The sequence below is a fragment of the Scleropages formosus genome, chromosome 3 (assembly GCF_900964775.1).
Source record: "Scleropages formosus chromosome 3, fSclFor1.1, whole genome shotgun sequence".
Lineage (NCBI taxonomy): Eukaryota > Metazoa > Chordata > Actinopteri > Osteoglossiformes > Osteoglossidae > Scleropages > Scleropages formosus.
The window spans coordinates 17,370,424-17,395,502 of NC_041808.1; the positions used below are offsets into that span (position 1 = coordinate 17,370,424).

The following is a 25,079-nucleotide window of genomic DNA, read 5'->3' on the forward strand; positions in this document are numbered from 1 at the left end:
CTTTGCTGATATTTCAACCAGAATCAGTTTTATGCATTTCTGCAACTGGAAAGTATAAAGGAGAAATTCAGTCTGAGGATGTTACACAAGGGTGTTACAACTGTCAGTCTTAAGTTAATATTTTATTTTCACAACTGCACATAGGATAAAATGCACGTGAGCACTGGATTTGGTTTCTGTGTGACCACTGCTACCTGCTTGATGGAGTGACACAGCTGCTGCCCTCCATGTAGGACCACACTGCCTCCACATTCTTGTTCACCTCCATCACTCCAACGTCACTGAGGCTCCCTGGGTCCTTGCGGCGCAGTAGGTCGCTGACCTTCGCCCCCATGGCTTTGCGGAGGTTCAGGGCAGTCTTCAGGGGTTGGGTGCTGCTCAGTTTAGGGTCAGACATGACTGAGGGGCTGCTTTCTGAGAGTCGACCACAGGGCGATGCAGGACTGCCGTTCTGGAGCTTAGCTGAGAGGGCAGCCTTGGGGTTCTCGAACATGCTCTGATCAACTGGAAAGTTTGACACAAAACATCAGGTTGACTGTTTGCATGTAATACAGGCAGATTAAAAATGCTGACAATTTTTATAAATAGTAAAGTTCTCATTGAATATGAACACAGATCACATGGAAAACAATGCCTTCTATTTTGCAGATCAAGGACAAATGTGGCAATAAATTATTTAGAATCTATTTAAACATATCACTCAAAACTACTCCACAGAAACATAGACGGGTACAAACCACATATTACATACGTCAGATAAGCATCAAACACAACAGAAGACAATCATACTTTACACACGTGAAGCTTCAATGCTGTTAATGAAGCTTGCATATTTAATCGTAAAATCACTGTATGAATTAAACTGGTACCGAGACCTATTCTTGTATTTATATAGGTAAGTGTCAAATAAAACGCTGGCAAAGGATGGCAAAAATGGGCAATAAGCAATAGTGGACAGAACTACAAAGGAAAAATGCAACAAACATGCTGCACATTAATACAATTCACAATGAAAGTGAAAAGGCTCAATGTATTTCATTAGAAAACAGCGACGTTGTTGACAAAAATACACCTTACCTCAAGAAGGCAGCAAGTTTCTCGGAAAGCATTTTGACAAGACATGAAAAAGTATACTTTACTATGACTGAAGGAAAACAATAAAATAATGCTTCTTATATGATGACAAACACATTTTTAATTAATAATAATTGTGACATTCAGAACAAGTCCAAGAACACATGGCTAACACCACAGAGAGACTGGCTACAACAGGTCACACTCACCTTCCATTAAATGGAATGGGAATCCTGGATTACAAATGAAATACGATGATTAACTGAAGTGTCCCTGATGACTTGCACAAATATGCATGGCTACTCCAAGAAGGAAGGGACTACTGATGACTTTTATCTTCCTGAGACTGAAAAAGTTAATCAATTTTTCACCTAGCTCTTATTGCAATATCCAAAGTACTGTCCAGCTGTTCCAGGTTAATATTCAGTCAACATATGGAGAAATACTGCATAGTTCCAAAAATTGTATCTGGAATTCATAACACAGCTAATTCTTCTCAATGAATGTTGCTTCTGTCTGATCACATAGTCTGAAAAGTATGACAATTTCAAAATTAAAGTGACAGAATGGCCTGTTCAAAGTCCTGTGCTGAATCTGAGACGTCATGTAACAGTTACTGATTTACTGTGACTGTAAGCGGAAAATTACTTTATCCACACCTATAAATGGTATGGAAAAATAATTAAGTATTCAAAGAAATCACATAAAAACAACTGTCATTTTTTCCTGTTTCCATTAAAATAGACTGGAACTGAGAAATGGATCCAATCAAACTTAACCTAAAAAAAAAAAAACCCGCAAAAATAGAGAAGATTGAAAAGGGGGGAAATACTTTTTCACAGCACTGTACATACAGTTGGAAGTGACCTATGATGTTACCAACAGTACATATATTCACAACCAGTACTTGGTTATGCATCCCCATGAAACAATGAAATCTTCTATGTAATAAGCTTTGAAAACCAAAAACTGTGCCTCATATATTGCTCCTTCTTCCTTCACTTATTTAGAATTGCTTCATAAAGTGATGTGTTCAAAAGAGAGTATCAGAAAGCACATTTATAATTTCCGAATAAGGATAAGAATAAGAAGGATTCTTACACTCGTGAAAAACTTTCCATTCTAATTCAAGAAATATCATTCAGGACAATATATAAATGACATTTTAACGTTTTTATCCGTTTCCCATTGAACAAGTTGGAGAAATGCATGCTTCACCAGGATAGATATGAAGTGCCACATGAGAAACAACCATACTGGAGAGCCTGTTCCACTTTTCTGACTATAAATTATGTTAATATAGTAATTATAGACCTGGCTCATGACAATACTAAAAACCCTAAAGGAAAATTTACATTAAACGGTGCAGCTCAGGGTAATTCAGGGCTTACCACTCGAACCACCGACTGCCCTGTGCAATAACATACCGGCAGGACTAACATCCAAATATGCAGTCTGAAAAATAATCAGCAAAAATGTCTCAGATTTTAATGAAACACTGCATGGTCACATTGAAATGAAAGTGTTGTATTCAAGCAAAACCCATCACCTAAAGGACAAGTCCAATACAATCTCACACAAAGATGAGCGATTCATTCTGCAAGCCAGCACTGTCCTTCCCTTGGCTTAGCCATCCCACTGAATAACTGCAAAGGGATATTTCAAAAGGCTGCCAAACTAATAGCACCTGTAGGAAGGAATGGAATTTCAATTTAGTGGTGAGGCACTACCAATGCATGTACACTCCTAGGATCCACCTGGACATGGTTTACTTATTCTTATTTAACAGATTATTGTGTGTGACAGCAGGCCCCATTGCACACACTCCCAGAACATAAACACTTGTAGTAGAAGTGAGGGATTGTGGGCAGGGCACAAGACTGTCAACACCTCCAGGGATCCTCCCACAGTTCCGGCCTGGGATGTGGATTTGGAAGAAGCTGAACAGCCAGGATCTCACTTCCAGCCCTCCCCCACACCGGAGACAACATCCACTGTACCATTTTTGCTTTCTGGAGTTTCTGTTTTAAAGCCCCAAACTTCCTTTTAATCATTGTTGTCAACAACTTTCTGCCTGAGACAGAACTGAATTTTCACAAACAACTGAATAAATTTGCAACCAAGTATAAACATCAGTATGAGGAGTGCAGGACTATGCAAGGGAAATCCTCCCTATGAAATTCAGTTATATGTAAAAACAGTATTTTTTAAACAAAAATGGGGATAGATGTATTATATGCAATTTAGTTCTATGCCCCTTCCCCCAACCTCTGAATAGTAGCTGATGAGTTTTCCCATATGCTGTCTACAGTATAAAAACACACACATTTATTTATTTAGCTGATGCTTTTCTCCAAAGTGACTCACAACATTCAGCTACTTAGAATTATTAACCCAGTTATACAGCTGGATAATTGTTATACTGGAGCAATTTAGGATATGTACCTTGCTAAAGGGCAAAATTGCTAAAGGTGAGATTCAAAGCTGCAGCCTCGAGTCCAAACGCAGCTGCTGTAAACACTACGCTATTTGCTGCCCCTTATACCTTTTCTCCATGAGTCACAGGTACACCAAGAGGCTAAAGAACAACCTGATTAAAAAGTTTGTGGAGTGTGGTACAGGTTAAAAAGTATCACAAAAAAACATTTATACCCTGAGATACCTATAATTATTTACCCATTTAGATAGGGTAATTTTTCCTGGTGCAATTCAGGGTAAATGCTTTGTTCCAGGATACTAGAGCAGGAGGTAAGATTTGAGCCTGTGACCTCTGAGATGAAAGACAGCAGCTCTAACCACGACACCGCCTGTTGTGAGGTGCGGTGAGCCTAAGAGAAGAAGCCTCTGGACATAGTAACAAGGCAAACAGGTCACACAACTCACTGGACTAAAACATTTTAAAATATTTGCAGCACATGCCCATGCAGGGTCAAGACCTCGAAAGGGGCTACCCCATTGGTGTCAAGGAAGTGGGGCTAAACAATCTCCCCAAAGACAATGCTGGGGCTGTAACTGGATAAACCCTGACTCAGCAGCTATTCATCCTATCCTAGTAACAGATGACAATGGCCTACTCTGCTGGGCCATGAAGGCAAAAAAAAAAAACATTTGGAATTCAATATGGGATTGACTGAACTATTAAATGCACATTCCAGGGACACAATACAAAATACAAGTATTGCTGGGTTATGCATGACAGAGAGCTACTCTGCTCAATATTGCTTGAAATATTATTGCCATCTTTATACCTCAATAAAGCCCGTTGTTGAACCTTAATGATATCAACTTTTTATGCCAATATATAAAAACATTAAAAAAAAGTGAGTCCTTTAACGATGCCTTTCCAAAACATAATAACACCTTCTCTAAATTCTCCCAAAGGTTTCATAAAATGAAATTAATATTTTTAAAGCCTTTCAGTTTCAAAATTACAAACAACAGATATGTTGTTTGGCAATATAGTTTACAAAGAACTTATGTGATGCTCTATGCAATTCACTGAAAGCTATTACATGAAACAGGATCATTAGCCAAGTTCATATTAAGGGTTTCTACTGTCACACATACAGTATAGCCGTATTCGTATACAATATAGCCGTATTTATATACGTATCGTATATATACGGCTATAGCCTGGATCTCAGGGCCTCCCCCAGCTGTTACTGTAGTTGGAGATCAGTGCAAGTCCTCAGAGGGAGCACTTCAGAGCACAAACAAGGAGGAGGAACTGGTGAATCAGGCACAAGTTTTGGCAGAGTGCAACTTAAGTCAACCCTTCTTATTGCTTCATTTTCATCAACAACTGTTTGCCCACTGGATGGGTCACAGCAGTCTGGAGCATACCAAAGCAACTTACAATGTTAAGGTCACAATTATTACATGTTTACACTCATTTACACAGCTGGGTAATTTTTACTGGAGCAATTTAGGATAAGTACCTTGCTCAAGGCTACTATAGCCAGAAGTAGGGATTGAACCTGCAACCTTTGGGTGCAAAGGCAGTAGCTATAACCACTACGCTACCAGATGTCATACAATTACTGTTAAGTTAAAACAAAACAAAACTAAACAGAACTTCTGGCTGAAAAGACACTGGATGAAAACCTTAGCACAAAATGGAGACAACAGCAGTTTGACAGTAATAAAAATGGATACTGTATTTCATATTTACAAACAAGAGAGAACTGAACTTAAGTTCAGTTCACAAATTTCAACAACAAAATTCCTGACTGTAGACAGGACATACAGGTACCTACAATGAGGAAAGGAGCTCTCCCTATTCCCAGAGAGCCCAGAAGGGTCGCATGGTGTGGTGGGATGGTGACTGTTAAACCCTAAGACTACAGCCTACACTCGGTATCTGTGAAAGTGCATTGCACTAAAACATGCAGCAACACAGAAAGAACAGTGCACCGAAACTATCATGTTTCACAAAGTGCGTAGCATGCTTCATAGAAACACATTGTCCATCTCAATAGCAGGCGATGGTGGCTCAACAGTTACATACATTATGTATAAAAAATTGATTTACTTGTGGAGTTGGTAGCAAATCACGCATCAAGTGTCCACACCAGCTAAAAAAAGACTTTGCACTTGGTCGATCTCAGTAAGAAGTGAATACATCTACTGTGCTGTGCGGGATGGACACACACCGCTAACACACTTACAGACCCTTGCGCCCCACCAGAAGGCCATCGCTCAGAGAAATGTCAAGAAAGCGTCACATTCAGATTTCTTCAGGGCATTAAGAATGCTTCATCTGCTGTCATTTATGAGTACAAAAAAGTAACTGTCCAGAAGATGGGTCTAACAATAATATGTGGCATTCTGCTGAGGAGAACTGAAGAGATAGGCGCTTAGCAGGGAAACTACTTCCAGGATGTGTTCACAAAGTGGCTAGGGTGGTTCAGTCGGACAATGACCGCTGCCAGAACAGGGCAAGCAACTAGACAGCGATGTCATCATTCAGGCAGCTTGGAGGCTCCTGCTTGTTGAGCACGTTGAGCAGACGGAGGGCGGTATCACAGTGACCCAGGCTGTCCCGGTCATCACTCTCATCTGTATTGGACTCGTACTCTGAGGTGATGCCTGACTCCCGGAACTTCAGGAGCTCCACGCTGCCGAGGATCTCACCGCGGGACGGTGCAGGAGGGCTATGCTCCTCTCTCTGGCCCTGCTCCTGCTGCGGGGGCCCAGGGAGGAAGCGGAAGCACTCAAATTTGACCAAGCAGCCGTCCCTACCTAACGGGCTGCCCAGAGGAAGAACCGGTGGTGAACCATTGTCCAGCTGCAATAGGCCAGTATCCTCAAGCTGGGGGGTGGTGGGGTCGCAGAGTACTGGGGGAACATTGGCACGGAAGGTGATCTCCAGTAAACTGTCTTGGGAGCCCACTGCAGAGAAATGCGGGGTGCAGGATACAGGATGGCACCAGAAAATTAAGATTATCTTATCTTGTGATACTTCAAGCACTTCTTTAATGAACAAACAATGTAAGCTAAGACAATGGGTTCACCTAAACAAATGCACTGAAAAAAAAAAAAACAGAATATTAATGATAAAGCCAAAAAACATAACAAGGATTTCTATTTGTTTGACTCTGGATTTGTATGTATCTTTTCCGTTATATGCAGAGCAATGACTGATGCCTGACAAAGGATTGGAACTGACAACAAGAGTTTAAAAATAAAAAGGGGTGGGTAAAGAAGCAGCAGTTCCTACTAGAGTGGTTTCCAGAGAGCTTCAGCTCCAGCTCCTGTATCTGCTTCACAAGGAGAGAGATGTGCTGCAGCATGTCCTTGTTCTGGAGCAGCAGTTGGTGCACACGGGCCTGAGCCTCGATCCGTGCTGCTGCCTCCGCCGTGAGCTGGTCTTTTAATAGGCGCACCTGTGGGACAAGCCGCACATGTAACGTAACACAGAGGAACACATACCTTCTTCGTCATCAACTTTCGAAGACTTGTGCGAGTCCAATGTTAAACTGAAGGATTCTCTCCCATACTTAAGCCAAACAGGTCAGGAATTAGGGTACAGTACACCTCTGTATTACCGGGCCTCAGGTGTGTGCATAGTGGAACGATCAAACAGCTCACTGCATCACACAGCGTTTACACACACACACACACACACACACACACACACACACACACTTTCGGAACCGCTTGTCCCATACGGGGTCGCGGGGAACCGGAACCTTCCCGGCAACACAGGGCGTAAGGCCGGAGGGGGAGGGGACACACCCAGGACGGGACGCCAGTCCGTCGCAAGGCACCCCAAGCGGGACCCGAACCCCAGACCCACTGGAGAGCAGGACCAGGACCAACCCACTGCGCCACCACACCCCCACATACAGCGTTTATATTGTTTTTAAAATCTCTTACTATTGTTTTTTTTTTTTTTTTTTTTTTTTTAAATTGTTTGACTAAAAATTAATAAATACATACAGTACAAAGACCTTTGTTTTCTTTAAACTATGCCAAACTTAGACTTCTGTGCAGGGTACAAGTAATGGGGCCCTGATTTCAAGAACATTGGTCAGAGTGTTCCAGAATATAATAATGATGCTTCACCTATAATGTGCTCAACACATGGAAGACACTGTGGTGAGATGAGCGGGATACGAAACTGTGTTCAACCTGCCCTAATTATTGCGTTCTCCACATAGCACACTGGGAAATCTTTGTAGCTTCAGATGACAGGCTCCTCTTTGTACTCAAAGCCATTTGGTGTTCCCAAACGTCTCCCTTGAATCCTGGGCGATGCGAGTCCATGTTCTAATGACGTTTCTTGGAACTGCGGATAAATCTCTCAAGAGAGACAAGAGCACAGCGTTCCACCTTCTGAAGGGTATGTGTGCGTTTGAAAGTTTCAGCCAACACACATGTACCTCAAAGGCATTTTGCCAGCTGAGGAGTTATGTTTTCCACAGTACACAAACATGTTAACAAACAAAGTATTAACAAGAAATTGGTACTTTAAAATCGACAAACAGTACTGCCAAAATCCCACGTCAGACATTTGCTTTGTGGTATTTTCCTCTTTTCCTCTTCCACAACAAACTATCCTGTAATTGCCAGTAAAAGTCACATGGTTCTGCGGTTAAAACTAACATCTGAATATTGTTGAAATGGTAGGAGACAACCTGTTCCCTAAGTCCTGATAAAAGTACTTTACCTTTTCCTCAATCTTGTCAGAGTAGTTTACCTTCTGTCCAGAAGAGCCACAGTGTTTCTGGTTCAATTTTAACAATCCATAATTATTTAATAATTTGATAATTACAGGCTAATGGTTAGATGTAGAAATATAGAACGCTCCCGTTGAGCAAAAGACACATTTACAGAAAACTGAATGGCAAACAAAATACAATTAAAAACAAACGGGAAAATGTTTGTATCCCCATAACATGAGGAGCCAGTGTAAATTACTGTTATTTTTTAATGATATAAATATGTCAATTGTATCTGTTATGATATGCCCAGTGATGTACAAATGAAACTGTGTGCCCATAGTGATGAAGTGATGTGGAACATTAGTAAAAATTTGCCATCTGAAATCAAGACACTTCTAAGAAATGAAATTACATGCAAGATGGATAGCTGGTAGTGTAATGGTTACAGCTGCTGTCTTTGGATCCAAAGGTTGCAGGTTCAAATCTTACCTCTGGCTGTAGTACCTTTGAGCCAGGTACTTACCCTGAATGGACCCTAAATTTACCCATTAATTTTTACCCAGCTGTATAAATGGGTAAAAACTGTAAAAGTCGTAACACTAAGTTGCTTTGGAGAAAAGATAAATGAACAGATGCAAATTTAAGAGGCTGGCAATATTGCAACTTGATGTCCATCATTCTATATTAAAAATGAACAGTGTGTAAGTGTTTCCAATATGCTTTAATTTCCAAACCATTTTGTTCTTGTACCATATGACAGGGACCTTGGAAATCAATGGGCCAGTCATTGTTTTTGGGAAGGAAACTCATTTATTGACTTCCTTCTCTCAAGGCCCATGTCAAGCATTGCATTAAGATATTCCCATGACAACTCATTCACCCTTTTTCTTTATCAGTACACCACAGTTTCATGCACTTTCCTTAAATTACTCTCCTGAAGAACTATTACCTTGCATCAAGTGTACCCGGGACACTAGACATCATAGTTTTTTTTTTTTTTTTTTTTTTTAAAAAAAAAAAGAAAAAAAAAAGGCAGCAGTTCAGTGTGAGCATGTAGTGGGCAGATAAGCAGGTTAAGGAGCTATCTGCATAAGCATGATCTTTGTGTAGTGGTTTCCATGCGGAGAAGGAACACTGAAAATTGTAATTAAGTCCTTATCTGAAGAAAACATTCTTATGTGAGGAGTCTTGGCAATGCTATTAAGTGCACCATGCTTGTACGTTATTCACCTGCTGTGTGAGACACAGAGTCCCTAACAGTTCAGATGATACGTGTGCCTGTCCTTCGACAGGGAACCTGATCAGTGGTGCATATTACTTTGATACTGTAATACAAAGGCTCTGTGCCCCAGCAAGTATGACAAGCCACTCCTGAGCACGAACATCATCTGCTAACGTGGAAGACGACAAAAAAACAATTGGCTGTATCTCGAAATTCCAGATTCAAATGGGCTGGAGTAGGTCTGAACGCTGCATGTCTAGGGATGCGGACTGGATGGGGACTCACCTGTGCCACAGCCACTTGTGTTTGCTGCTGCTGCTGGACCAGCTGCTGCTGAAAGAGCTGAATCTGGTGGTGCATGGAAAGTGGACTCCCAGTAGGCAGCTGGCTGACAGAAGGAAACAACATTCTTGGTGTTCCGACCAAGATGGTATCTTCTAGATCCTGGGGGTTAAAAAAAAAAAAAAACACAGGCATGACATACACAGCAGTATTTGCATTGCAAATGCATGAACTATTAGATAAGTATGTCACTTCCTTCAACCGTACAATGAGTTAACAACTGATATCAGAAATATACAGTTATCGACCTTTGATCCTGTATAGGAGTAAAAGATATATTTAGTCTAACTTGCTGGTAAACCTGTAACTTACATAACTGTCATACAGTACAATTTACAATACTATTTAATCTTAAACAGCACTCAATCCTAAAAGACACCTTTCATTTTCATAAGGTTACAGAAAAAAAAAGAAAACCCATCACAAATGACATATATTTGCAAGAGATTCCATATTAAAAAAAGGACAAGAGCAAACAGCCAAATAAATGAATACACTAATTTATATAGCTTGGTAGTTTACCGGATCAATTCAGCTTAAGTACCTTAATCAAGGGTATTAAAGCAGGAGGTGGGATTTGAACCTGGGTCCTTCAAGTCCAAGGTGGCAAAATGAACCATTATATCACATATATTTACATTTACATTTATTCATTTAGCAGACGCTTTTGTCCAAAGCAACGTACATCTCAGCAAAAATACAATTTGCGCATTACATTAGGAGAAAGAGACATGGCTGCAGACAGGTGACTCTTAAGTAAACTGTTTTGTTACTTTCTACTTGATGCACTGATGTTCATTGCTCGAGTAGGTGCATAAAACTCAGGACAGATGAATCCTGATAACCTCCTATCAAATTTTTTTTATAATAAGATAATCACATACAATGCTGGAGTAGCAGCTGTATAAAGGCTTATTTGGGGATGCTCATGATGCATGAACATTTACACCATACATGAGCTGGAGAGACCTTGGGTGAAATGAGTCTGGAAAAGGTGAGTTTTCAGACCCTTCTTGAATACAGAGACTTGTCCTTTTTTCACTAAACACAAGAAAGACATCAATGATGTAGTCTATGATGATGAAGAAGCGAAGCTTAAGTGGCCAGCTAGCAATGGGTTAGAGGAAAACAAAAACTCCAGACAACCGACCCCAGACTTCTCCCCGTTTGCGTGGGTTTGCTCTAGTTTCCTCCCAAGTCCAAAGACATGCTTTCAAATGGTGACTTTAAATTGCCCTTAGTGTGCATGTGAGATAGTATGTTTCACTGGTGTATGGATGAGTGATTCATTGTATGTAGTGTATCTAGAACTGTAAGTCACCCTAGGTGAAAAGGTGTGGGCAACATACTACCACATAGTGTATTTTGGAAGTTGCTTAGGAGAAAAGCATTTGCTCAATGAATAAATGTAAGTGTCCTGGAAAACAACAGCCATGCAGCAGTGCAGGCGGACCCTCCCGGAACAACAGTAATGCCCTCAGCTTATTGATTTACTGGCTGGCAAGAGACTCCAAAAGATGTGGTGTGCAGGGTGAGTCATCACACACCGGGCACACGGTGACAGCCTTGGCCGCACCACTCACCCCAGTGAGACTTCATCAAAGCAGCGCCTCTAGAAGAAAGCAGAGCCATTCTGTCTCCAGTCTCTCCCCCCACCCTCAAACCCTCTGGCTCTACTTGGTCCCAACACTCCCCACTGCAACAAACGTGCGCTATAAATCACATCCTGAACCAGTGACAGACTATAAAAGGGACAGACGGATATGCTTCACTTCCCTGCTCAATTGAATACATTGAAACCGTGTTACTGAAGGACACCAGCGATCCCTGAGAGCAGTGGGGTCACAGGTGTGCCCCTTCCTTTTTATCAGCATCCCTAGACAAACTCGCTCTTCCCACCCAAATTCACCATGGTGCACTGCTTTCATGCTGTTTGCGAATACAGCTTTAATCTACTTGCACTTCACAGTGGGCTGCATTGACAGGTATGCACTCCTTCAGCTATGGAGCGGCTCATCTTATTTCTAACAATTTCTGGACCGAAATAAACAAGCGAGACTGGTGGAGCGTGAGATAATAGAACACTGGCTGCATGTGATAGAGAGCAGGTGTTTGTACTTCTCCTGTACGCCGTCTCTTCTTCCAAGCCTCACCTCGAATTTACTTCACATCCATTCTTCAACAATGGAACACATGCTGTAGCTCCTCCCAATAAACTCTGAAATCAATGCATGTCCCCACACACAATCTCTTGCACAAGCCACTCCAACGAAGCTTGGCTTCTCTTGTTGGCACACAGCTGACCAGAGAAACACTGCCACACTGCCACCAGTACACATCCCCACCTATACATCCACAGTATTACCTACGCCACCCCCAACAGCTGGCATACAACCAAAACTATAACAAAGACAGAGCTCCACCCCAACACCATGACAACCACCTCCCTGTATGTCCCTGATATCATTTCTATTAAATAATTCTGTTATTATGAAGTTAGCATGACCTTAATGTAAAGTGTCAAACATTGTGAAATATGTATAGAAAAAATGACTCCAATACCTGTGGCACCACTCCACGAAAAAAAGATAGAAAGCACTAAAACAATTCAACTCTACTGCAGACAGTTCTTGAAACAGTTTTATCATCAGCACACTGACTTTCCGACATGTGCCACACTGCAAAGTGCTCAAATCTCTGCAGAAGCATTGCTCAGAAGTGCAAACATTTTGCACAAAGACAACGGTGCTCTTTTCACCAGTTTGTGTAGCCAGGCCTGGTCATGACCACAGTTATACTTCTCAACATATCAGATACAGTACAACTGTGCAAGACAAAATAAAATGGTGCAATTTCAGGTCACACATATAAGACACTTTTAAAATGGAATGTCACATTTAATGGCCAGAAAAAATATTCACACTAACACTGGCTCAAAGTAATATTTCACTGATGGGGGGTGGGGCACAAGGCTAAGCACTTGATGGATGGAGGTGTTGCTCTCAGCTGTGGGTTAATGAGGAGGTGATACCATGCATGTGACAGACAGGCTGTTCAGTCCAGTCATCCTCCGTCTGCTGCCCAGCTCTGTGACCTGTTTGCAATTCTGCTTTGCTATAATGCAAAACTACTCTTTTATTCCACTCTTTGGATCTGTTAGTCACGGAGAGGCAGCAGAGTCAGACCCTTCACTTTCCGAAATGACAGCCCAGGTGTTGTCCCCGGGATGTTCTTTTAGATTACCTTACCTTCAGCTGTCAAAGCTCAGGTAAGGCTTGGGTGCTGAAGTCCCTGCTGGAATCTGGTAATACAGCCCGTAAAACATTCCGGAGAACAAGTTTGTTCTTTTAGGAAATGACAACAGAAGTTAAAACTGTTGATTTTCAAGCACCTTGACTCTGGGCCCCAATCTAGTTAAGCATGGAGTTTGGGAGCTCTCCCCTGTATTCATGTGGGTTTCCATCCACAGTCCAAAAAAGTGTTTCAGGTGGACTTGTGACTCTAAACTGCCCATTGTGTGCATGTGTTACACTGCTCTGCTGTATATATGGGTGAATGATTGCAGTGAGTGTAATGCAGTGCAGTGCAGTGCATCTACACAGCATCATAAGTCAATCTGGATAAAGATGCCAGCTGTATACCACTTAATAATCATTGTTTGTTGCTTTGGAGAAAAGCATCCACTAAGTGAATAAATGTAAATAACCCTTAAACCCAGGAATGAGAAAAAGTTCCAAGGCCCAAGGTAACAATACAACACAAATTACAAGATCAATGAGTTCAAGTGAGTCCCACAATAATTAATTGTTCATATGCAAAGTACAGAAGCCTTCCCTGACGATGACTTTGGGAATGACAAATCAGAAGAGTAGATCCACTGTGGCCTCCTCTCATGTTTATGTAATCGTCATTGCATAAATAGCACAGTTGCGTACAAGTTCCACCCACATGCAGCCTGTGAGTTCTACAGTTCTAAATGAGTTTGTTTCTGCCTGGAGAAGAACAAAGTTCACTTTGGGTCACACTAAATCACAAAAGTAACACAGCCAGTCAACAGATCAAATAAACTTCTAATTTTTACTCAAGAGAACTAAGTAGGCCAGTTGAAAGCTGTCTAAACAGAATGCAGAATGGAACTTGAATGAGAAACAGACTGCATAGCCTTGCTGCGTAATTCAACCCTATTTTCATCAAGTGCAAAAAAAAAGAACAAATGTCCGATACTAGAGTTGCTCCAACATGCAAAGCTTTACAAATCAGAAACAACGCCACCACTTCCATGGCAACAGCCCCAGGAGCACGAGCTGCACAGGACAGATTGTTCACACGGGTTAGATCCCCGCAGTGCGAGTCAATGACGGTGAACTCCACACCCCCTCCATATTTCAGTTATGGATACTTCTACTTATTCTTATAGACAGAGTTTTGCAAAATTGAAGATCTCAAACTGATGATGTTGAACCATGGTGACGAATATAGGGATTTGCTTTGAAGAAACTACACTATCCGTACACTCTTTAATGTGAAATGAAACTTTCCTCCACCAAAGGGCTTGTTCAGTTTATACGGTGAATACTGGACCTTGGCTGACTGAATTTTGAAATGACATCACAGTGCCGATCATCACAATGTCATTTTATGAGTGCATTTTCCAGAGTTTTCAAAATCAACAAAGTAAAACACAACTGAAAAAAAATTAAAAATCAATATATTTCAATATCACCGAACTAGATATCACTCCCCCAAATAGTCCGGTCATACAAGGGTGAGCTGTAACATGCACTGTACTGACATTAAGTTGAGAACAGTTCTGAGTAGGAGAGAGGAAAAAAGAAAAAAAACATGTAACAGTCAAGCAAAACAACAACTCTTCCAACATGAAACATTTTTATGAGGCAATTTACTCCTCTCCCCATGAACAACAAAACTAAATGCAACTGGATATCAGCATGCTGATATCAGTTCCCAGCAGCAAATTTGTTTCTTGGAAAATTAATTTGTATGAAAATGAGTTTTCTGCACCTGATTTCAGGCGTAAAGTGGAACATCAATCAGACACCAGAAACACAGGAAATGTAATAATTTAAAGCCTGAGCCTGCAGCTCAAGATGAATTTTGATGTCTTTGCACAGAAGCAGTTGTTCAGGTACACTGGAAATGACTGGTATGGTGTCTTGTGTTCAGATAAAAGCTGCCAACAAATCAATCAGAACTCATTAGCAGCTTCTTATTTAATTCCACCCAGCTAATACTTGTATTACTAAAAACAGTGGTGTAGCTGCCTGCACCACTGGGAGCGGAGCCAAAAGGAAGCAGTCAGGAAAAGGGGATGGTGACAGGGGAATTAATTAAAATACAAAATGGAACTAAAAAAAAAAAAAAAAAAAAAAAAAATAGTGCCCCTATATACTTGATCCTGGTTAATAACAGTACGCAAGAGAGGCAAAAATCCTTTAAAACAAACTCTATACTTACACTGATCATGCTCATTAATATAACTCAGCTTTTAAAAGGGCAGTTAAAAAGGTCACATTGTTCGGGAAATTGGGTAACAAGAAGTATCACCCTTTTACACAAAAAGAATCCCATCTAGAGAAGGTCACACTTACAGCGTGTGCGTTGTGACGTTTCAAAAAGGTTTACATACAGAAAAGCATAGAAAGTCTTTTCACAATGCCACTGTGGTCTAAAATGTTGTGTCAAACTCTGGTAAAAGTTATTCTTTCATAGATAACAGCTGGTAGTGTAGTGGGTGGAGCTGCTGCCTTTGGATCCAAAGGTCACAGGTTTGAATCCCACCTCCAGCTGTAGTCTAGAATTGCTCTAGCAAAAATTACATAGCTGTAAAACTGAGTAAATAATTCTAAGTCACTTAACATTGTAAGTCACTTTGGAGAAATGCGTCAGATAAGTGAACAGACGTACAAAGAATTAACTAATTACATTTCCTGAAAGAAATAAAGTTCAATTCTGGTGGCCTTGTTTAAGCTAGCCTTAATAAAATAAGAGAAGTCATCCTGATGCAGGATTGGAATCATGTGTGTTCAGTTCCCTGTAAACATAATAAACAAAACAAAAATAAAGGAAGACAACTGCACAGGTACATCTTTCGATAATTTGTCATAAAAAAAATTCTTTGCCAGCACCACAGTACAAAGGCATCAATTTTCTGCCTGTCCATCTTCTCCAATGTCCAACTCTCGCATCTGTATAACGTGACTGAAAAGACCATGGCTGGAATGAGTCAGACTTGTGTACAGTCACATCCCTGCACTTGAGAATTTTGTCCAAGCTCTTCATGGCGGTTCTGCCCAGAGCATTTTGTCGTCGGATTTCTTGGCTGCTTGTCACTTCTTTAATGATTGTTGATCCAAATATTCTGAAGTTATCTACTACTATCTCTATTTCTTCTCAGTCACATGTGAAGTTTTCCAGTTTGCTAGTTGTGAACAGCTTCGTCTTTTTCACGCTGAGATGGGAGTGCATTTTCAAGCTACGTTCTTTGATCTTGGTGTGTCGGTGTTTTAAATTGTCCTCGCTTTCAACTAGTATGGTCGTATCATCAGCATACCAAAGACTGTTGAGTATTCTGCCGATTTTCACACCGTTTCTCTTCATATAGGCCTGCTGCTCTGATTCTTTACTGCATATAAACTGAACAGATACGGCGAGAGTACGCAGCCTTGTCTTACGCTGCTACCAATTTTGAACCATTTTGTTTCCCCTTGTGCTGTTGCTTCTTGGTTGTTGTAGAGGCCGTACATAAGAACAACCAGGTGTTCTGGTATACCCAATGCTTTTGTAGTGCAGTCCAGAGTTTCTGATGATTCACACAATCAAACGCCTTGCTGCAGTGAATGAATCACATGTAGATATGCTTTTTATATTCTTTGGCCTTTTTAAGAATCCACCCCACATTGCGACGATATCTCTTGTCCCTCGCCCTTTCTTGAATCCTGCTTGCACTACAGGTACAGTTGCATTTTCCACTGAACGATCTTGAGTAATATTTTGCAGGAATGTGGGATCAGGGCAATTGTGTGATAATTCCCACAGTCGGTCGGATCACCTTTCTTTAGTATCAGTATGAACACAGATGTTTTACAATCTGTTGGCCACTGCACTGTATTCCATATTTCTTGACAGAGCTTTGTTAGTATTGAAACAGCTGCGTCTGACTACTGCAGAAATTCTATTCACTCCATCAGTGCCAGGTGCCTTCTTCTTTATCGCTTTTAATGCTGCTTCTACTTCTCTCATCACTTGTGGTTCTTGTTCATAAGGCATATATGGACATGCATGTTGCGCCGCTTGATCTTCGTGGTACAGTGACGCGGTGTATTCCTTCCATCGATGCTTGATCTCCTCCGCGTTGTTAAGCATGAGTCCTTGAGCGTCTTTCAACATTCCAGTTAGAGGTCTGAAGTTCTTGTTTAATGCGAGTAGGTGATGAAGGCCGATCAGGTCCTGCCCCTGACATTTTTGGATTCTATTTCCTTGCACATGTCGGTGCAGTACTTTTCTTTGTCCTTTCTAGTGGTGTGCAAAAATCTTTGGTTCAGTTCAAAAACTTCTTTGTCCTTTCACTTTAGCTTTCCTACTTCTCAGAGGAATATTCAAGGTTTCTACAGTCACTGATTTTGGAATCCTTTCTTTTCATTGTCGTTGCAAGGATCTTTCACTTTCTCCAAGCACAACTTTCTTGATGTCTTCCCATAATTCTAGTGCTCTGTCATCTGTGTCCAATGCAGCGAATCGATTTTGCAGGCATTCTCTAAACGCTGGTGGTATATTCTCAAGATTGTACTTTACCACTTGCCTGATTGGCTTGCCCTTCCATAACTTGACGTTGAGCTTGTATAGTAGTAACTGGTGATCTGTACCACAGTCAGCTCCCGGCTTTGTCTTTGTCGATGCCCAAGGCAAGTAACTATCCAAAATGCTATGCTAAAATCCACATTACATACAACTACCATAGGATTAAATTGGGATGAAATTCTGCACAGGTGCACTGATGACAACCCAATCTGGGCATCATTGTGACGCTTTTGAACTACAGTGTACAAAATCTGAGGACAGATGATGCCCGTCTGTTGCTTCATTTAGAGGCAGGAATAACACACACACACAGTGCTTACAGTCACTGTGACTGTTCATGGAACATCTGTGTTTCTGAGAACTGCACAGGCCCACTGTAAAAATGTAAATATGAACATGAATACTGGCTGGTATTGTGGTGAACAGAACAGCTTTTACATTTACATTTATTTATTTAGCAGACACTTTTCTCCAAAGCGACTTCCAATGAACTCTATATAATGTTATAAGCCCACACATCTTATTCACCAAGGTGACTTACACTGCTCGATACACTACTTACAATGGGTCACTCATCCATACATCAGTGGAACACACTCTTTCTGTTACTCAGATATACTATGGGTGAACCTGAACAGCATGTCCTTGGACTGTGGGAGGAAACCGGAGGAAACCCACGAAGACACGGGGAGAACATGCAAACTCCACACAGACTAAGCGGGGATCGAACCCATGTCCTCTCGTACCACCCAGGCGCTGTGAGACAGCGCGCTATTTGCTGTGCCACAGTGCCACTCATTTTGCAGCTTTGCCATGCTGTGCAGCTTTTAATGACTGCAATCCATCGAGCTCAAGCTGGCTGGACTTCAGGCTCTCCCACTTACAGACCAGGCTGAGAGGAGGCATTTGTTCTCTCTGGACAGTTGGTGTGTCAGGACTGTCATGCAGAGCCAGAGATCTGTGTGCTAAACGGCACACAAACACCGATTCTACACACACACACACACACACACACACACACACACATTTTCAGAACCGCTTGTCCCATACAGGGTCGCGGGGAACCGGAGCCAACCCGGCAACACAGGGCATAAGGCCGGAGGGGGAGGGGACACACCCAGGACGGGACGCCAGTCCGTCGCAAGGCACCCCAAGCGGGACTCGAACCCCAGACCCACCGGAGAGCCGATGTGATCCAACCCACTGCGCCACCGCACCCCCACGATTCTACTCATTATCAACAATCAAGTGCTACCGTACTGAAAATATGCGCATCAGAAATATCATATCTTGTTTACATGAGAGGTGTTTGGGCTCGGAGGCTACAGGTTGGAATCCCACCTCCTGCTGTAGTACCTTTCAGCAAAGTACTTTAAATTGTCCTAGTTTTTAAAACATAAAAATATATTAAAAAAAAAAAACATACACAGCTGTAGAAATGGGTAAATCATGACCAACTTAACTTTCTAAATCACTCTGGAGACAAAGAAGTGTCATCAAAATGAATAAATGTAAATACAAAATGGGCTGAACTGCCCAGCTTATTATAAAGAGGTTCATCACGGCTGCAATGTCCTTTTTGTTGTAGAGCAGCACCAGGCTGGCACTTCATCGAACACCTCAATTTGCTCTGAGGAGGAAATGGAAATAGCTAATGTGTCTACAACAATGATGACAGTGCCAGGGTGTGTTCAGAGTAAGCAGGACCCCTGCCCTGGCATCTCCTAGAGCCTGTGTGCAAAGGTCATAATGCACAGCCAACTGAAGAAGGCTCATACATTTATGTTGGATGTGGCAGCCGAACCTCAAAGCCATTGGCAGAAGCACTCTGTGACCAGCTGTCTAGAGGTCTATGTCTGCAGTGTTCATACAATAGCTAGCTTCTCACTGTGAAATTTTCACCTGTTTTAACAAAAACATTCAAATTAAAACCTTGACATTACATTTCCATTTGTAGTTCTGATGCCACTTTAAAACTATTTTTTTTCTTCAAGAATAAGCAAGTGGAAATGTTACTAGTTTAAAGATTTGATACATCTGTCTATGACTACCGAAACATTTACTTCTAATAAATTTTCCAAATTTTGAATATATTTAAAATGCTAGCAGGCAGATGGTGGTGATGTAGTTAGAGCTGCCACCCTAAACTCCAAGAACCCAGGTTTAAATCCCACCTCCTGCTGTGGTAAAGTGGTAAATCAGTGTTAGCAGCTTCACATTTCAAGACAATCCTGAAAAAAACATCAACTAAATAAATAACTGTACATGTACTAACAATTTTAAAGCTCATGTTAATAACATGGTACCTTCTTTTTTTTACTACCCTCCTCCTCCTCTTTGGCTGCATCCAGGTCAGTGACTCCTCGAATAAACCTGCCAGCCATGCTGTCTGGCAGTTGCACTTCTTCTGCGTCGATGTCCGTCTCTTCGGTAACCGCCTTCTCTGCCCCAGTTAGCTCTCGAGCTGAAAGAGACGTTTCTTGTTTGTATAGGTTCAAGGCCATGCACCCACAGCCATAAACATGGGAAAGAAACATTACTGTCATACATTAGTGGAATAGGAAGGGCAAGAGCCGGGGGAGGCGCTTCATATGGGCAGATTTACACGAGAAACACCTTGAGGATTCTGGGAAACAAATAACGACTGCTGCCTGGCTCTCTACAATATTGTCAAGGGCACTCCCTTAGGAAGAGGGCTGTCTCAACAGCAAGCTGTTAAACAATCAGCAATCAAACTAACACCAGCCTGGCATTTCTACTATTTAAACAAGACAGCAGCGTGGTGTGTCGTCACAATGCGCACCGCCACATTTAGAAAACTAACAAGTGATTTTTGTGTTCCTGTTTTACACGGTTTTGAGAGCCCAGTGGAATACGACTCTGAAAGGGAGCTCTGCAATGCCAGCTTGCTTTGGAACAGACTTCATTCTGGCGAATGTGACAATGATGAGCCGTGGCACGCAGCCAGAGTAGCGGGATGCTGAAGACAGCACTGCATTTAGAAGAGCTGAACATCATGGAAACTGTCCTCCTTAAGCATTCTTTGTTACAGAGCTTCATTTTACAGTTTTTTAGAGGGAGGAAACTTGCACTGACAATAATTCATTTGGCAGATACTTTACAGCACATTGACTGACTTCTCAGGCGAAAGAATGAAAAGTGCATCAACAGAAAACAGCTTTAGACGCAAACAAGCGATTAGTGAAGCATACAAGTCAAAGTCAGTTTGTGCAGTATTACCATTTTCGCAGCTGCACATGACGGGAGTAGCTGTCTACAGAATTGAGAGGAAATACAAAGGTAATTGTGGCAGAAGAAGTGAAGCAACTGAGCATCGGAAACCAGTTCAGCACGGGACTGCTTGAAGATAAAACATGATGCGCGAGAACATCCGAGAGTGGGTTGAGGTGTGCGGCTGCTCACCTGGCACAGAGACGCTGGCAGCCTTGGCGGTGCCATCGCTGTCCTCCTGGCCGTCTGCGTTCTGCTGCGTGTGCTGCAGGCTCAGCTTGTGGCACACCTCGAAGGCCTGGCCTACCGTCCGCACGATTCGCATGGCTTGGCTCTGTGGGAGGAGGGGAGTCAAACGGGACCCGTTAAGAGAAGCCCATTGTGACCGGAAGAGATGTGAGCGCCTCGAGCGACTGTGCAATGTTATGGAGATGAGAAATATTTAGCCCATTGCTTATGAACTCTTTTTAAAAAGTGATAAAGGGTCATGTGCCTGAACAGACATTGTTCAGTGATACTTTCACCACATATATCATTTTTTTTTTCCTTAGGTTTCTTCACCTGCTTACCTGTTTTTAACATACTTCCAAAAACACTGCATCAAAAAGTGAGAGGACTTGTGCTAATGAGAACAGGGCAAGAGATTTACTACTGCACAATAACCCTGGTAGCATCCATGCTTTTCATTGCATACCTCTCCTCAACATTGTGACTTGTTCCAAAGGAAGGAGGGGAGAGGAAAACAAAAACGAGAAAAAAAAAAAAAAAAAAAACCACCACACATTCATGATGTTGGCATCCTGATTTAACATACAAAATTTTCATAGCTCCTTACCTCTACAATTTCATCATTTATTCATAGTTTTATAATTAAGCTGTTGAGTGTTACAAACAGAACTCAATAACAGTAGTATTTCTTGGAGCTTTGCAGTACAATTCGCCTAAATCAGGAAAAAAACAACAATCAATAAAGGATTAGTGCTATAGGGAGTGTTCTTAAATGGGTAGATGAAATGGTGAGGGATGTGAGGTAGTGCTAAGCATGATTTATCAAAGGACTGTTAGCAAGGTCCCTATTCTAATTACTCTGCACGGTGCCGAGACGCTAGAGTGTAACGAAGATGGACGACTCCCTGTCAGAGGAGCCGAAGGGGAGGTCCCGACTCACACAGTGCAGTTTTGCACCGCTGAGCTCTTCTTATAAAAGAGAGACCACAACCAATGAAATTACTCTGTCCTGGAGATACATGTTGAAACTGCATTGAGGGCAACAAAGGCAAAATGATTTATCTATGACGCATTGTGTAATTGCTTTTATCCCTTATTCTATCGCGTAAACTCATACGAGTCTCACCGAGCAAGTAAGTTCATTCTGTCCCTCAGTGATGGACCCTTGTGGAGACCTCTGTTCTCAACATAAGAGGACAAAAGGTCAACTTGCTACAGGCACTGATGTGAGGGAGGCAGGCCAGAGGGTCACTGCCAATTAAAGAGAAAAAAAAAGAGAAGATCAATTAAATTCCACTTCTAACACAAATACACCCTGTTTTGCTGTACAGAAACAAAAACAAAAAAAAAAAAAACTGCCAAGTCGTAATAAAAGCTAGGTAACTTGGAGCAATACAGTATACCAGTCATCTGTTATGGCATCACACATACACTTTAACTGCAAATCAGTTGAAATTTAATTTAACTCCCCGTCTATGACAGTCCAGTCACCTGCATTATTTCAAAGCAGCAATTCACATTAGTTACTTTCATTTACTTTATTGAAGTACAACTGCAGCTCCACTGCATGGAGAACTAATTACTGTATTATTACATCAAACAATTCTGAAAATAAATACAAAATATAAGGAATGCCAGCTGTATAAACAAATTCAGCCATGTGTGGACAACCCAAAGGAAACGTAAAACATTTACAAAAGTAGCCAACCTGGCTTGGATACGCAGTATTATCTTACGGAAATATAGGGCCATTGCTTGCAGAAATAAAAGCAAACAACTTGAACAATCATATAAAACATTTACATTTATTCATTTAGCAGACGCTTTTGTCCAAAGCGACGTACATCTCAGCAAAAGTACAATTTATGCATTGCATTGAGAGAAGGAGACATAGCTGCAGACACGAAAGTCTCACGTAAACATAGTTTGTTCCCTACAACTTGCTGCATCAAGGTTCATCGTTCAAGTAGGTGCATAAGACACAGACAAATCTCGATACCCACACCAATTTTTTTTCCCTTTTAATTTAATAAAAATAATAAAAAAAAATTAAGATGCACAAATGAGCAGTACAATAGCAGAGTAATGGCTGAATAAAGGTTGTATCTGGGGATGCTTCTGGAATTACGACGCGTAAACAGTTACACCATAGATGATCTGAAGAGATCTTGGGCGAAGTGGATCTGGAAAAGGTGGGTTTTCAGACCCTTCTTGAAAACAGATAGAGTTTCCGCAGTTCTGAGTGACAGGGGAAGGTCATTCCACCACAACGGACCCAGAACCGAGAACCTCCGAGCCTTGCCTTTCGTGCGCGGGACCACCAAGCGAGCAGAAGTAGATGAGCGAAGGGGCCTGGCTGGCGTGTACTGGTTGATCAAACATTCAAATACCTGTAACCTCTGCACTAACTGTTCACGGCAAGCCAGCTCACAATGATCATGATGCTATGATGATATTTACTGCCCCCACCTTGTATCTTAATATATGAATGATGCAAACTTCATCCATTCATCCATGATTGGAAACCACTCGTACGGTGTAGGACTGCAGACATCCAAAGCCTACCCCAGACGCACCCTGGACATGATGCAAGTCAATCACAGGGCAATTGCACATGCTCATACACTCACACATGCACATTCCCAGTACTGTAAATGAGCAGCAGCCCTCCAGCCAGTGGTGCGATCTGCACAGGAGCTCCCTCAGTTTCAGATGACAGCAGAGTGCAGGATTGGTTTTAATTTTACTGATGCTGTGAATATATCAATGCTCATGCCATACTATCAGTTGCAGCACAGATCCTCTCAAGTGTTGATGATAAATGCCAAACCTCAGCTTAAAAACTAGACTTAGTCTGGAAATTATCTAGGTCAGATGCCAATTTCAAGTAACATCCACACTCTGGAAACTGACAATTACCAAGATGAATCTCTTCTCACAATTTTGTAGTGCTTGTAATGAGAGGCTTAGTGGATTCTCATGATGATCGACTCAAATGTTTAAATGGAAAGGGGCACTGAAACGCAGAAACATTACCTCACTTACCATTTCTTCCAAGTTGAAAGATTTTTTTCCATGCAATACATGACAAAACCATACGGGATTCATATAAATGACAGTACCTGTCTTTAGAAAGCAGTAGGAAGTCTAGAGTTAATCCTCAAATTTGTCAGGCTACAATGTGTTGTGCAATATCTTTTTTATGTTGCATATTTGTTCATCTCAAAGCCAGGACCCTGAAGACAAATTTCCATTTCACTTAAATTTTATGGACAATAAAGCCTTCTTTCTTTGTGTAAACAGAAACAATGTACAATATGTCTTGGTTCCATTGACCACTGAGCTTAATACAGAAAGTTTCATGTCCCCTCCCACACCTATGACTGTGAACTTTTGGTAATAACCGAAAGACAGGGATTCAAGTGTCCGAATTAGATTTCTTGCAGAATCACTGGGCTCGCTCTCCATGGCAGATTAAGGAATTCAGTGATCCAGGAGAGCCTTGGAATACACTTGCTGGTCCTCTGGACCGAAAAGAATCAACTGAGGTGGTTTGTGCATGTCAGAAAATTGCCACCTGGTCGACTCCCGCTGGACTTATACCAGGCACGTCCCACTGGGAGGAGGCCCCGGGGCAAACCCAGTACACAATGGAGACATTACATGTTATGACTGCTCTGGGGACACCTCAGGATCCCCCAAGGGGAGCTGGAGACCGTGGCCGGGGAACGGAAGGTTTGGGACTGCCTTCTCCGCTTGCTACCACCACAGACACTGACTGAATGACAGACTAACAAAAACTTTCTGTTGAGAACAATTTCATTCAACTAAGCAACTAAATTAAAAAAACAAAAAAGAATCCCAGGACTTTTCGTAAACAGAAGGTACAAGTTTGTGTTTTCAGTGTGTTTACTCAGACTGCATTTATTAACCTGATGACCCTCTTTCGCAAGCTCTGCACACATTTGTTGGTTCGTCCACAAGCAAAGACTCTTCTC

General features: G+C 41.7%; 1 protein-coding gene across 3 annotated transcripts in view; it reads right to left on the reverse strand.

Moving 5' to 3' along the window:
• The window catches only part of LOC108935049 (carboxyl-terminal PDZ ligand of neuronal nitric oxide synthase protein-like), a 56,106-nt gene that overhangs the window by 1,047 nt on the left and 29,980 nt on the right, over positions 1-25,079 (reverse strand). Inside the window, exons 6-11 of one of the 3 annotated variants that reach the window (XM_029250038.1) lie at positions 21,046-21,187; positions 19,929-20,086; positions 9,748-9,906; positions 6,794-6,959; positions 6,316-6,465; positions 195-504 (exon numbers count right to left, since the gene is read on the reverse strand). In XM_029250038.1, coding sequence (XP_029105871.1) covers positions 195-504; positions 6,316-6,465; positions 6,794-6,959; positions 9,748-9,906; positions 19,929-20,086; positions 21,046-21,187 — 1,085 coding nt within the window. Of the gene's footprint in view, positions 505-5,657; positions 6,466-6,793; positions 6,960-9,747; positions 9,907-19,928; positions 20,087-21,045; positions 21,188-25,079 lie in introns of those variants that run through there. The other 2 variants (XM_029250039.1, XM_029250040.1) reach the window with 2 other exon arrangements.